Source organism: Elephas maximus, chromosome 23 (genome assembly GCF_024166365.1).
Source record: "Elephas maximus indicus isolate mEleMax1 chromosome 23, mEleMax1 primary haplotype, whole genome shotgun sequence".
In the NCBI taxonomy this organism is placed as follows: Eukaryota; Metazoa; Chordata; class Mammalia; order Proboscidea; family Elephantidae; genus Elephas; species Elephas maximus.
The window spans coordinates 9,364,875-9,380,729 of NC_064841.1; the positions used below are offsets into that span (position 1 = coordinate 9,364,875).

At 39.7% G+C, this 15,855-nt stretch overlaps 1 protein-coding gene across 1 annotated transcript in view; it reads right to left on the reverse strand.

Moving 5' to 3' along the window:
• Positions 1-14,972: 14,972 nt before the first annotated feature.
• The window catches only part of EIF2A (eukaryotic translation initiation factor 2A), a 35,761-nt gene continuing 34,878 nt past the window's right edge, over positions 14,973-15,855 (reverse strand). Inside the window, exon 14 of the mRNA XM_049867835.1 lies at positions 14,973-15,450. Within this exon, the coding sequence (XP_049723792.1) occupies positions 15,385-15,450 (66 nt within the window). The 3' untranslated portion in view covers positions 14,973-15,384. The remainder of the gene's footprint in view (positions 15,451-15,855) is intronic.

A 15,855-nucleotide genomic window follows, 5' to 3' on the forward strand; every position in this document is an offset into this window, starting at 1 on the left:
TCTCAGCAAGAGAGTTTCAGAAAGAATCTATTATAGGATTTGGGATTTGATTGGGGAATTTGGGGAAGGGAGCTATCAAAAGGAGTCCCCGGGTAGTGAAAACACTTTCGGCTGCTATTCTAAAGGTTGGAGGTTCAAGTCCACCCAGAGGTACCTGGGAAAAAAGGCCTGGCAATCTACTCCTGAAAAATCAGCCATTGAAAACCTGGCGAGCACACTTCTACTCTGACACATATGGGGTCACCATGAGTCAGAAGCTACTCCACTTGGCAGCTGGTTTGGTGCTGACAGAAAGCATGGGCAATTCTATAATTGCGTATCTTAAAGAGAGGAGACTAGAACAAAGTTGAAGTTGCAATTGGTAAAGAAACAGCGGTTCCTCATTGTGGCCAAGATAAAACGTGTTTGGTATTTTGTGTGTAACACAGTGACCTTCCTTTTTTCTGTGCTTAGACAAAATTAAATAGCTGTACGCCCCTCCTCTTCCTTTCCCCTTGCAATTTCATTTATCAAGAAACCATTTATGTCTTTGTCCTATACAGTTTCCGACAGCCTGGGTTTTGCTGATTATTTTACTTTAGTTTTAATGTGTATCTTTGTCCCACATGTTTCTGTAAATTGGTAGGTAGATCTGGAGGACTGAACACTTTCAAGTTCAATTATTCTTTTGGCAGCTATAAAAGGCATTTTTATCTTTATAACATAGAAAAATTCAACATGACACAAGAACAGACACAGAAAGATAACTGCCATTTTGGCATAACCCATGCCAAGAATACATGAAAAGTTACTTTAGTTGGTAAATTGTCACCAACATCATTATAAACAGAAAAGTAACACTCTGACACTAAGATGGCAGGGTAGTAGTTCCTCATGACCATGTTAATTTTTTCTTAATTACAGAAATGAATAACAAAATTTGAAAATTCTATTGAAGCTGGAGAACTTTGAGACTGTCTAGTGTCTACTGATTGTAATATCTGCCTTTGCTATTAAATATACTAGGCTATTCTTAGGTACTGTAACTTTTTTTGTTGTAATGATCTTTAATTTCAGTTTTGGCATAAATCTGAATTCTAATTTACTTACATTTTGAGTTGTACCCAGAAAAATTCTAACAACCATCAAACAAAACTGAACTTCTTTTGAATACGTTCTGGACACTTCCCTATAAAACCCTGTCAAGTACATCCATGTGCATATATCGGTTTGGTGGTGGATATTTCTACATATATATTTGTATGAGCTGCATGTATGTGTATAAAAAATGTGTATATAAATATATAAGAGCACATGGGGTACAGTCATGGAAACTTCCTAGACCTAACTAAATACCTCATGGGACTGAGTTGCTGGGCTCGAAGGCTAGGGACAATAGTCTCAGGGGATATCTAACTCAATTGGCATAATATAGGTTCATAAAGACAATATTCTACATGCTACTTTGGTGAGTAGCATCTGGGGTTTTAAAAGCTTGCAAGCAGCCTTCTAAGTTAAAACTATTGGCCTCCTTCTGTCTGGTGCAAAGGAGCATGAAGAAAACCAAAGACTCAAGGAAGTAATTAGTCCCAACGACTAATGGACGGTAGGAACCACAGCCTCCACTAGCCTGGGACCGGAAGAACTAGATGGTGCCTGGCCATCACTTTCAAAGGCTCTGACCAGGATCACAATAGAAGGTGCCAGTTACAATGGAAAAAAAATGTAGAATGAAACTCAAATTCATAAAAAAAAAAAAGACCAGACTTGCTGGTCTGACAGAGACTAGAGGAACCCCTGAAACTATGGCCTTTAGTCGCTTTTCTAACTTGCAACTAAAGCCACTCCTGGAGATCACCTTTCACCCAAATAATAGGCCTATAAGATAAACAATAACACCTGTGAGCAAAGTGCTCCTTAGAACAATCATCTGTATGAGGCCAAAAAGGCAACATCTGCCCAAAAGCAAAGATGACAAGGCAGGAAGGGGCAGGAAAACCAGACCAATGGAAATGGGGAACTCAGGGTAGTAATACAGAGAGTGCTGACACATTGTGGGGACTGCAACCAATGTCTCAGAACAATTTATATATAAATTACTGAATGGGAAACTAATTTGCTCAGCAAACCTTCAACTAAAGCATGAAATGTTCATAAAAATTTTAAAAAGCCTTCGCCTTGGGAGATTAAAAAAATCTGTCTCCCTGTTTCATACCTGGTTGTTTTAATTCCTATTCCCTCAGAGTATGAGGTTGAGAATCTTTTCTTACGTTTATTAATTATTGGTACTTTCCTCAAAGCTAATTTGGAATCCAATCTACTCCAGAAGTCTATGAGTTGTTCTTAAAAGGGGTGGGTCCTGTTAAGGGTGACTTAAAAAAAGATTTTTTTTATTTTTGGAAATGGATAGTTGTGATGGTTGCATAACACAATGAATGTAATTAATATCACTGGATGTAAAATGACAGAATTTGTGATATGTGTTTTACCACAATAAAATTTTAAAGGGGGAAGGGAGAGGACCCAAGGGAGAAGAGGAAAGGGTGGGGAAGAGAAGTTTCTAAATCCAATACCCAGCCTTTCACCAAGAGCCTGAATACCTCTCTTTCCCCCAGAACTAAATTCCTTCTAACTCTCACTCCCTTTTCTCCCAAGTGACTGATTCACTTTTCTCAGGACATGAATTTAAGATAATATTTTAATAGTGCCTGTTAGTGACTGTTTTGGACGATGAAATGATTGGGAGGGGGAGTTATGCTTCAAGTATGAAGGAGCCATGACTAGAAAAGCCAGAACCGGGTAGTCTGTCTGCAATGGATGGCTTTTGTGTGGCCTTTCTGGCCATGGTCTTGTAACTCCCACTCAAGTGATTGGGCAAGATGTGCAAAGAGGGTAATTGTGGCCCACCAAGGGGATTGGTCAGTTTTGCCATCCTGCTGGGCTCGAAATGAGCCATTCTAGACCGGAAAGGATCCCACTACCACCAAGAAAGGAGAGCCAAGAGCAGAGCATGCCCTTTGGACCTGTGATCTCTGCGCTGAGAAGCTACTGAAACCAGGAGACTAAGAGAAAGAGAGAGAGAGACAGCTATAACACTGAAGATGGCAGAAGGGGTGGCAGGGAAATGGCAGCAGAAGACTGGCTGGAGATGGCACAGTGGGCTTCCTGGTCCACAGAGGAAGAAAGCTGAGTGCCTTCGGGCAGGAGGCTTGCTTGGGGAGTAGGGTACATCCAGACACTTGATAGAGCTAGGTTTGTGGACCCACAGAGCCAGAGCTGAGTGCCTTCAGGCCGAGGCTTGCTGGCAGAGTGGGGTGCCTAGGGGTACTTACCAGCAGAGCTAAAAGAGCTTTGTAACACTTGCCTGAGCAGTGCAGAGGTCAAGAGGCCAGAGAGAGGTACGCCTTCAGGCACTGCTGGGAAGAGGCTGTCCTGATAGAAGAACTGTATGCTGATAACCCCCATGTCATCCGTTGATTGTGTCCCCCAAAATATGCATCAACTTGGTTAGGCCATGATTCCCAGTATCCTGTGGTTGTACTCCATTTTGTGATTGTAAATTTATGTTAAAGAGGATTAGGGTGGGATTGTGACACCCTTACTAAGGTCACACCCCTGATCCAATGTAAAGGGTGTTTCCCTGGGGTGTGGCCTTCACCACCTTTTATCTTACAAGAGATAAAAAAGAAAGGGAAGCTGGGGGGCGGGGGGAACTACGACATCATACCACCAAGAAAGAAGCACTGGGAACAGCGTGAGTCCCTTGGACCCGGGGTTCCTGTGCAGAGAAGCTCCTAGTCCAGGGGAAGATTGATGAAGACCTTTCTCCAGAGCAGACAAAGAAAGCCTTCCCTTGGAGCTGATGCCCTGAATTTGGACATCTAGCCTACTCAACTGTGAGAAAATAAATTTCTTTTTGTTAAAGCCACCCACTTGTGGTATTTCTGTTATAGCAACAGTAGATGACTAAGACACCCCATAATTGTGAGTATCTCTGTGAGTTCTGTACAGCCACTTCAGTGAATTATCGAACCCAGCAGAGAAGTAATGAGTGCCGTGGGAGGGACAGTTGCTGTCAGAACTCGTAAAGAGGGCAGAGAGAGGAGGCATGTCTGACCTCTGCCTCCTATGAATCTGCCTTGGGCTGTTGACCTTGATTCTCCCTCCCCCTTGTGAAGTTAGAGGAAGTCAGATGCCACCTTCATGCCATTTTTATAACACTCTAGTTCCTCAACTGTCCTCCCCGGAGAGACTCAAGTTACAGCAGGTGGCCCTTAGTACTGGACTCATTTGGTCCTCTCAAGTGAAACAGCATTGGCAAATTTGGTCATACTTTTAAAAAACAAAAGAAAAACAGTATTAATAAATAGGCACCAGGGTGGTACAAATGGTTTGTTCTGGACTACTAAACGGTGGTTCAAATCCACACAGTAGTGCCTCAGAAGAAAGGCCCAGTGACCTATTTCTGTAAGACAGATTACAGCCAAGAAACTCCTACAGAGCAGTTCTCTGTAACACATGGGGTGGTCACGAGTTGGAACTGACTCGATGGCAATGGGTTTTATTTATAAATACTCATTATTCCAGGTGGTTTTACTTAGATATTCCCATCATGAAATACATCAGATACAAATTTGAAAAACAGTAGAACATAGAAGTTCTCAATAAATGTATGCCTCATACCCAATGGCTGAAATTTAGTACATCCTTACAATTTTTTTCCTAATTTAAGGGTTCAGAGAAAGTCTGAAAAAACTTCTACAATTGTTAATTTAATTCACTTTTTAAAAAATCAAGTGACTTTAAAACAAACCATATATACCTAAGCATAAAAGCAACTGTAAAACCAAAATTTTAAACTGTTTTATGTAATCATATTGTTAGTGTTAGAATAATACTACTGTTTTAATTATTTTTCTAAGACTGTTGCAGGCATTGTGGGATAATGCAAAAAAAAATCCAAATGACTTTAAAGAAATGGTAGATATCTAAGGATAAAAGGAACTGCAAAACCAAGATCTTAAACTATTTTCGGTAATCACATTGTTGGTGTTAGTGTTTACATTATTATTCTTGGACTGCTGCATGTACTGTGACGTGAAGCAAACAGTCATTATGTTAGTGTCAATGGGAATGGTACTTCTGCAACAGGAAGAAGTTAATGTGCTAAAAAAAATACATCATGAGAGAGTCGAGATAATTACAGGTTACGAGAATTTTTTAAAGTTAAAAAAATCTGTTACTGGAATTCTTTGCAATAATGAATTACAGGAGAAATAGCATACAACCATCTTCATAGGACAGAATGTGATAAAATTCAACTCTCATTTATTATAAATGTTTCAGCAAACTTAGAAGTAAATTTCCTTAACCTAATGAAGGGTATTAGTGGAAGCATCATACCTCACTTGAAACATTAAAATCTTAGTAAATTCCCATTTCAGCCAGAAACGGGTCAAGCATGCCCACTGTCAATGCTCATATTCACGCTGGAGACCTTAGCTACTAAAGCTGGACAAAAAAACAGAAAAAAAAAATGAATTAAAATGTGTAAGGGCCCCAAAGAAAGAAACACAACAGCCATTGTTGGCAAATAATATGAATACACATAGTAAAACCACAAAGAACCTACAGACCAACTTAGAATACAGCCAGGTTGCTGAATATAAGCTCAATTTACAAAAATCAAGAGAGTTATTTTTCATCAACAATAACTAGAAATATAATTTACTCTCTAGAAATATAATTTATTCTCTTAGAATAAGTCTAAAATGAAAGATTCAAAATGTTTACAAAGAAAAGTGTGAATCTTTTAAGAGACTTAAGACCTAAATAACTGGAGAGATAAACCATGTTTATAAAAAGGGTGAGTCAATGTCATAGAAAGTTTCCCCCAAATCTGTCAACCTGTGCAATTCCAATCAAATTCTCAAAATGATTTTTCTAGGCACTTGACAAGTTGATGATAACATTCATTTGGAATAATACCATATTATTCCAGTTGCCCTCAAGTCAGCTCCAACTCATGGTAACCCCACGTGTGTCACAGGAGAACTGTGCTCCATACGGTTTTCAATCAACGGCTGATTTTTCAAAAGTAGATCACTGGATCTTCCTACTGAAGCACCTCTGGGTGGACTCGAGCTGCCAACCTTTTGGTTAGCAGTCAAGCACGTTAACCATTTGCACCACCCAGGGACTTTGAGAATACAGTTAGAACACGTTTAAACACATATAGGGAAAAACCAAATGCCAAAGTCAAGCATTTATTAGATCAAAAAAGAAAACAACTGAAAAATATAACACTATTCATTTTTCTCATTATATAAACTAGAATTTTAAAAAGTTTTTTTTTTCTTTTTTTAAAGAACTTAGTTTTCATCGATAACAATTAGAAAAGGTAATTTGGAATAATAATGGCCCCCAAATAATCAACACAGCTTTGACAAAGAAGGAAGGTCATGTCTTCGAAATATCAATTCTTACTATAAAGCTATAATGATTAAATTAGTATGATATCGACTCAAGATTAGCCAAATAGACCAATGGAATAAACAAAGACTCCAGAAATAGATATACACATATTTAGGAGATTGTTATATGATAGAGATTACATTACTAAAAATCACTGGGGGAAAAGAAGGAACTATTGATAATTTATATGGAAAAATATACAGTTAGATATCTATCAAATCATACGTACAAACAAATTCAAGGTGGATCAAAAACTTAATGTGATAAGCAAAACAACAAAATTTCTAGTCAAAAGCGTTGAAGACATGATATCAGGATCAGGAAGGATTTCTTAGCCAAGACAGAAAAAAAGCACAAACTACTAAGGAAAGCATTCACAAATTTTAGCACATTGAAATTTAAAACTTCTCCCTACAAACAATTATCCAGTCTAAAATGTCAGTCGTGCTGAGGTGGAGAAACCTTGCCTTAAAAGTAGGTTGGGGACCACTGAACCTGTGCCTTGAGATAATTACCTTTATCTTAAACACCCGGAATCAACAGGGTGTGCTACTTGTTTTGAAATATTGACATCTTGCCAAGTAGCATGGGACCTACGGAAATGACACCATTTTCAAAGTGTTATTTAAAAGAAAGTTAATTCATTGACTTTCCAATTCATCTAACCTATTGAAATTTTGCAAGAGCTGTAACCACAAAAAGGACAATGAATGTGGAGTCATTGCTAAAGGAGTACCGAACATCATTCCATCAAGGGGTTTACTATCTGATAAGGAGTCAGTACACAGACATATGGACTGTTAAATAGCAATAACATGTTTTAAAGAATAATTTAAGACTAAGCTAGGAAACCCTGACTCATAATTTTCAAATAAATTGTTTTTTTCCCCTTATTTTCTAACCTCTCTATAAATTTGGCACTGTTGATACCTTCCCCCACCCTTGAAATTCTTTCTCTGCCTCTGTTAAACACATTTTTCTGCTCTACCTTTTCCATTTCTTATCACTCCTCACTGACTCTCTTCTTAAATGTTAGTCTTCCACAGGGCTCTTACTCTTCATTTTTCTCATTTAACACACTCTGCCTAGAAGATGATAGCAATCTCCATGACTTCAATGATAATTTCTATACACTAGAGACTCCCCAAACTATATCTCAAGCCCCCACATCTCTCCTACATTTTAAACATACATTTCCTTCCAACTACCTATAGGACATCACCTGAAATTTAACATGCCCCCAAAAGAAATATTATCTTTACCACCAAACTCAAGACCCAGGCTTTCTTCTGTATTCATTAACTACCCAGATTCCTGCACTAGAACCTCAGTCATCTTTGTCTTTTTCCCTGATGTATTCACTCACTTAAGAAATATTTATGGAGTGCCTACTATGTGAATGATGCAGGAAGCATCAAAACAAGATGGAAGGATTATATAGAGTCACTGGAGTGCTGGTGGCACAGTGGTTAAGAGCTTTGCTGCTAACCAAAAGATCAGCAGTTTAAATCCACCAGCCGCTCCTTGGAAACCCTATGGGGCAGTTCTACTCTGTCCTATAGGATGGCTATGAGCTGGAATCGGCTCGACGGCAATGGGTTTGGTTTGCTTTGACTACCAAAAAGAATTGGTCCACATTTATCCATTCCAGGAGGTAGCATATAATCAAGAACCGATGATACTGAAGGAAGAAGTCCAAACCGCACTGAAGGCATTGGAGAAAAACTAAGCCCCAGGAATTGACGGAACACCAGTTATCTCAATAAACGGATGCAATGCTAGAAGTTGCCTACTCATTGGAAATATCTGGCCAACCAACTGAGAAGGATCCATATTCATGCCCACTCCAAAGAAAGGTGATCAAGCAGGATGTAGAAATTTTGAAAAATATCATTAGTATCACATGCTAGCAAAATTATACTGAAGATAATTCAAAAATGGTTGCAGCAGTACATCAACAGGGAACTGCCAGAAATTCAAGCTGGATTCAGAAACGGACGTGGAACAAGGGATATCATTGATGATGTCAGATTGGTCTTACCTTATCAGAAAGCAGAGAAAGATATTTACCTGTGTTTCACTGACTGCGTGAAGGCATTCAACTTCGTGAATCATAACAAATTTTGAATAGCATCACAAAGAAGGGGAATTCTAAAGCAATTAATTGTGCTTATGTGGAAAGTGTACATGGACCAAGAGGCAGTGATTCAAACAGAACAAGGGGATACTGCATGGTTCAGTATTAGAAAAGGTATGTGGTAGGGTTGGATCCTTTCATCTTAATCAACTTGTATGCTGAACAAATAATCTGAGAAGCTGGACGATACTAAGAAGAAAAAGACATCAGGAATTAGAAGATGACTCATTAACAACCTGTGATATGCAGATGACACAATCTTGCTTGCCAAAACTGAAGATGACTCGAAGCACATATTGATGAAGGTTAAAGATTACAGCCTTCAGTATGGATTACAACTGAACGTGGAAAAACAAACAAAAAAACCTCACAACTGATCAATAAAAAAATCCTGATAAATAAAGAAGACATTGAAATTGTCAATAATTTCATTCTACTTGGATCAGCAATCAATGTCCTTGGAACATCGGTCAAATAAACCAGAAGACATATCGTATTGGGCAAATCTGCAAAAGACTTCTCAAGGTGTGAAAAAGCAAAGATGTCACTTTGATGACTGAAGTGCACCTGACCCAAGCACGATGACCCAATTTCCAATTGCCTCACTGCGTGTGAAAGCTGGGCAATGAAGATGGAAGGCCAAAGAAGAATTGATGCACTGGAACTGTAGTGTTGGCAAAGAATATTGAATTTACCATGGACTGCCAGAAGACCAAACAAATCAGTCTTAGAAGAAATACAATCAGAATGCTCCTTAGAAGTGAGGGTGGTGAGACTTCAGCTCGCTTACTTTGGAGATGTCATCAGGAAAGATCAATTGCTAGAAAAAGACATGTTTGGTAAAGCAGAAGGTCAGTGAAAACAAGGGGACCCTTCAATGACATGGATTGACACAACGGCCACAACGATGGCCTCGAACATGCCAACGATCATGAGGATGGCACCGGACCAGGGAACGTCTGTTCTGTTCTACTTAAATTCACTAAGAGGCAGAGCCAACTCAATGGTACGCAACAGCACCAGTGTGTCAGGCACCATTCTAAGCACCAGGGTTACTGAGGTGAAAAGCAACAAGGAACCTTGCCTTCATGAAATTTACACTCTGAATGTGATGAGCAGAGAAAGGCCTCCCTGCAGGGGTGACACAAGCAAGTACCTGGAGGAGATGAGGTTGTGAGCCACGTGAACTGGGGAAAGTGTCACAGGCAGGGAGAACACAAGTGCAAAGACCTCACTCCACACATCGTATCACCAAATCCTAGCAAGTTTTCCTCTAAAGTGTCTGCCAAAGTTGTGCCCTGTCTTCATTTCCACTGCCACCACCCTGGTTGAAGCCCAAAACCATTTCTCCTTTTTTATTTGTAAAAATGGCATGGGGGTGATGTTTGACCTCTTCTAACCTCACAAGGGGAAAGGAAAATCAAGATCAACAGCCTAAGGCTGATTCCTAAGACATGGAGGCCAGACATGCTGCCTCTCTCCACCATCTTTGCCAATTCTGACACCAACCATCCCCTCCACTATCTTTACCAATTCTGACACCAACTGTCCCTCCCATGGCACACTCTACTTCTCTGCTAGGTTTGATAATTCATTGCAATAGCTACACAGAACTCACAGCCAATACCCACGATTATGGGGTTTATTAGCGGAGTAACAATTCAGGTTCAGGAACATTCAGGATATAGTTCTTCCATTAAGACAGCTTCTTCCCAGTAGTGTTCACAGGCAGGCCTCTCCCTGGCCCTGGGCCTGTCCTGCTCAGGCAAGTGTTAAAAAGCTCTTTTAGCTCTGCCAATAAGTTCCCAGAGGCACCCACTCCACCAGAAAGCCTCAGCCTAAAGGCACTCAGCTTCCTTGCTCCATGGACCAATCTCTCCTGCCAGTCTGTTCTGCCACCGTTTCTCTGTCACTCCTTCTCATTGTCTTCAGTGTTACAACTGTCTCTTGGGTCCAGGAGCTTCTCAGCACACAGATCCTGAGCCCAAAGGATGTGCTCTCCACTCCTGGCTGTTCTTCCTTGGTGGTGGTGGGGGCGGACTGACAGATGTATACCTAGAGGTTCCCATCGCTGGGGTGGCAGGGTGCTGGGTGGGGGCAGACTGGCAGGTGTGTACCTAGAGGTTCCCATTACTGGGGCGGCAGGGTGCTGGGTGGGGGCAGACTGGCAGATGTGTACCTAGAGGTTCTCATCGCTGGGGTGGCAGGGTGCTGGGTGGGGGCAGACTGGCAGGTGTGTACCTGGAGAGGGAGGATGGGGCATGCTATCACTGTTCCTGGGAAATAATACATCTTAAGAGAAGTGCTGGTAATATTGTGGGGGAATGGACACTATTGTACTAAAACCAAAAACCAACAGACCTCTTCCAAGACCGCTCACCATTCCGAATCCCTTCACCCCCTTTCCCCTACGCCCTCCCCGACAAGAAACTGAGACAGTGTCCTACACGGCGTCTCTGACACAATTCCACCATCTCTTCCCCCCACACCTTTTCTTTCTCCCTTTCTATGTCCACCTCATGCATATCCTTTTCTTTGTAATCCCTTTCTCTCTTTTCCTCGTCGCTGCCATTTTTTGCTTAATAATCTTAGGAAAAGCTCTCTCTCTTTTTTTTTTTCTTCATTTGTAAACTCTAAATGACTTCAGTCATGGTTAAGTTGAAGACGAACAAAAATTTGTTTCGAGGAAAAAGGAAGGTAAGTTTATGGGTAGGTGGTAAAGAAACAATATCTAAGACACATAAAAATAACCAAAACTATCTTTAGGAATCTCCTAAAAATTCTCTCTCTTCCTTCACCTAAATCTGCTTTTTCTAAAAAAAAAAAAATTAATGCAAACTTTCCAAAAGAATTCTCATTCTATTTTCTTTACTTCTTACACTGGCTTTAATTTTTTTCTCATTGACTGGGGGCACCTAACAACAACAATAAACTTTTTTTTATTTTTGAGTCTATACCCAATTTTTCAATTTAAAGTTTTCATGTGCTCACCTCAGCACCAATAACCGTTTATAATAACTCTATGGAAAAACATCTCATAGCGACTCAAAGCGACCCTATAGGGCAGAGTAGAACTGCCCCGGAGAGTTTCTAAGGAGTGCCTGGTGGATCTGAACTGCTGATTATGAGTTGGAATTGACTCGACGACAACACGTTTGGTTTTTTTTGGATGGAAGAACATATTCCATTTTCCAAACAGCTGACCAGCAAACAAACTCTTGGGAGTGATTCGTTTGCAGCCAACAGGAGACACAGAGAAATAACAAGTTCAGGGGAAGGGTAGGAATGAGCATGATTGTAAGGGGATGTACAGGGTTCGCTCAAAGAGTTTGATGATGAAGAAAGAGCAGTCACCCAGGTGACTAAATGGCAAGTTTTATGTCAGTGAAAATTTTTTGTAAATACGTTCTAAGATTTCTAATTCCGTGTCAATTTCCCTATACTCCGATCTCTGGCACCCCCTAGTGGCCATGTGAAGACTTGTGTTTGGCGTTAAATGGTTAAAACGTTAATTTGAAAATTCAAAGTATGAATATTATATAAGTTTTATCAGTGTGCTTTTCTGACTTTCAGTTTAAGACGGCAGAAGAAACACGGGCATTTGCCTCCCTCTTTCTCAGGGTCTCAGAGACTCGACAGTAATGCCTTATAAGCAATAAATCCACGGCAACATTGAAAAGGCCGTGGTCCAGAAGTCGTGTCAAAACTCTAGAAGACAGAAGATGGAACTATTCTAACTGGCTTACCTGTGATTTCCGTAACATACTGGGGAAAGAGTGTAGGGAAGACAGGAACTGGTGAAAACGTGGAGAGACTCCAAGTACCAAATGAGTGATACAGAGGGAAAGGGTGAGCGATAAAGATGCAACCTGAGTGACTAATCAGAGCACTACCTGTAGAACTGCTGGCCATGGACCTTTTCCCACGTGTAAAGAGCAAACGGCGGCAGCATTTGCCTCTAGCTGGTGTCCTGCAAGACAACACCGAGCGAGGTGACTCAGCCTTCCTTCCACAACATCCTGAGGAGCAAAAGAAAGCTCCATCCCTAGAGGAAACTGTGGGGGTCCCCAGTCATCTTGCCACCACACTAACAAGGCACCTGCCTGTCACAGGGCCCAAACACTGACCACGAGTAGGCAGTGGGCCCCAAATTCAGTAGAGGTATCCACGCCCAACACCAACCTCCTCAGCTCTGCAGGGCTGAGCTGTTCCTGTAGAGCTGTAACCTTATCTCTGGGGTCTGACGGACCCCTCATATGACGGAGGGCTCACAGACAGTCTGAGCAGGACGATGGATTGTGTCTTTAGGTACAGAGCTGAAGAGCAAAGAATAAAATGCTCAGCTTACGATTTACTTTTAGAAAACTCAACATCTTACTTTTTTTCACATCTTTGGATTGCGTCACAAACGTGGCAGACTTCCTGACAAATTCTTTTGGAACTTACACACGTTATTTTTATTCTTGGCAGTATTCAATTTAGTTAAAAAGGAATGTTGTAACAGTTTGTCTGATGCAAGTGTGAATTCCCTTCATCAACCTTTTGAATAATGAATGTTTAAATGGTTCATTCTACATCAAAATCAATCTGACCAGTTACTTTCTTTCAGAAAAAGTTCAGTCGTTAAAATGTCAATTTGCTGAGTCATTTGCCAGATTCACTTAAGTACCTCAGTCATAGTACCATTAAACAAAGACAACAGTCTCAGGGTAACAGGAGTACCTGTGGATACTAAGTGAAAATAGACCGAGTAAATAAATATGGTGAGGTTGGTGAAGGAAAAAGTAAGATTTTTAAAAACAAAAGGAGTATTTAAGTTTTTGACTTTAAAGAATTCTAGCAATTACATTTCTAGGAATTTCTATACTGGCGACTACAAGAAGCAAAATAACTATGTATTGTGATTACGAATAACGTTAAAGTTCCTTTTGACACTCTGTACCGTCCATTTAGTGTGTACCCTTGTGAGATCTACATGCTTAGTTTACCCAAAGGAAATAGTACTGTTTTGAAATTATCCAGAATTATAGTACATGGCAACATATACGTGCATGTTTTAACATAAATGATATCTCTATTTCTTTTCTAAGAGGAGAATTCTTCTTAGGGTTTCTTCCTCACTGGAAAGCTTGCTTAACTAATGAAATGCAAGAACAGTCTCTGTCTATTGAAGCTCCTCTCCCCAAGCTCATAAGGCTCTCTAGAATTGTCTCAGGAACCCTGGTGGTGCAACAGTTAAGCCCTTGGCTGATAACCAAAAGGTTGGCGGTTGGAACCCGCCCAGCGGCTCCACAGGAGAAAGACATGGTGATCTGCTCCCATAAATACTACAGCCCAGAAAACCCTGTGCAGCAGTTCTACTCTGTTACATGGGGTCGCTAAGAGTTGAAAATGAGCTCGATGGCACCTAACGACAGGGACGTCTAATGGTAGATACCTGATACATTTCTGAGATGATTAAGGAAATCTTTACAAGAATCCAGGATCTACAGATTTTCCTGAATAATGAATACGGCTATGTATTTTAAATACCATTTTCAAGCAGACTTTCATCACCTTACTAATTCCCAGAAAATGTATTTAAAATAAAAATCAAACAAATATGTAGTCAAAACACACCTCAATGATTTTTATATTGATGTGTGGCCAGAACTAAATGATTACAGAAATAAAAGACAATTCTAAATAATGAGTGAGAATTTCGATAGAAACAGTCGACTTGGAGCAATTAAAAGAACAAAAAGTCTCACTAAGTGTGAGATAAATTTTTAAAAAATGATTAACATGTTTACTGTGAACTAGGAAAAAAGAACCCCAACCTAGTAGGCATTTATAAGAGAACACAATAAATGGTAATTAATTTAAAAAGAAAAACCTATGGAGCTCAGTTCTACTCCGTAATACATGGGGTCATCATGACTTGGAATCTGCTTGATGGCAACAGGTTTGATTTTTATATCAACGTAAATGAAATAAAAACAATTTCTAATATAAAACTGAGGTAAAAAAATAATCGTAATGGACTCCAAAACCAAATCTAAATTAGTTTTGATAGTCCTGTGTCTTGGATTATCATTACATTGTATTTTTCATCATCAGAATAGACAATCAAAATAATCAAGGCTTGACTACAGCAAAGTGATCATAGTTCATGCTTAGAAAATATTTACTTCATCCTTAAATCACGTTTATTATTTGATATCAAAATAAAATTTTTTAATATTTCCTATTTTTAAAGTCTATTATTTACTTCAGAACTAACCAGAAAAACTGTACCTCAAATAGTATGAAGAATATAAACAACTTAATTTAGTACAAGCTGATTTTTAAAGCTTTTCTTTAAAATTTGACAATATAATAAGGTTTTACGATTGTGAAAGCCGTATTATAGATTCAAATGAAAAACTGCCCAAACTTACCTTGTGAATTAATAAAGGATTTCTTAATTTAGGGACTTGCAGTCAAAAATGATTACATTAAAAATGCCTTTATTCACTTATATGGTATGTTGTTTTCTACTGAAAAACAGTGACATTAGTCTTTCAATCGGTCAAGCTTAGCCAAAAAATTCATGTCTCTTTCTCTCTATCATATACTGACATGATATGGGGTGTAGGAAGTCAATTTCATAGACATTATTAAATAACTACATACATAGGCAGGATCTTGGAGAAGTGGCTACAATTACAGAAGGAAGTGCAGTGTGGCTGCACAGATACTCCAGTAAGACAGTGGGTTTAACAGAAGATGTGTCTGCACTGATTTCTGGGAACCAACTTCCTTTCCGTGAATCTTCAAAGGCCCAATTCCAAATCTTCCAGCTCCTGGAGCAGGGCTTTCTCTTTCTGAATTTTCTCCAACTAGAAAAACGTAAAATAATTCAGTTATTAAGTAGTAAATGAAATAAAATAATTCCATGTTTTGGGATCTATAGCCAAAATAGCAAAGGAAAAAGAAACTTTTTTTCTGACACTTTATCAGATCATTGGTAAACACAGATTAAGAAATGCAGTTGAAAAAAATTGTCATTTGTTACACAGCATGAATCAAGGGGGCTAAGGAGAGAAGCAGTCTTACTGCACTGCTTTGGGTCCAATAAACTTTCCATTTTCCACGTGCGTTAAAAAGTGCTTAGGGGAGGAGGAGGGACGGGATAAGCCGGGCAAGGCCACCTGAGACAGGAAAGAAGTGTACCTCGTACTCGTCTACCATAAGAAGTGAACCTTGTGCTTGTCTACCATGAGAAGTGAACCTTGTGCTGGTCT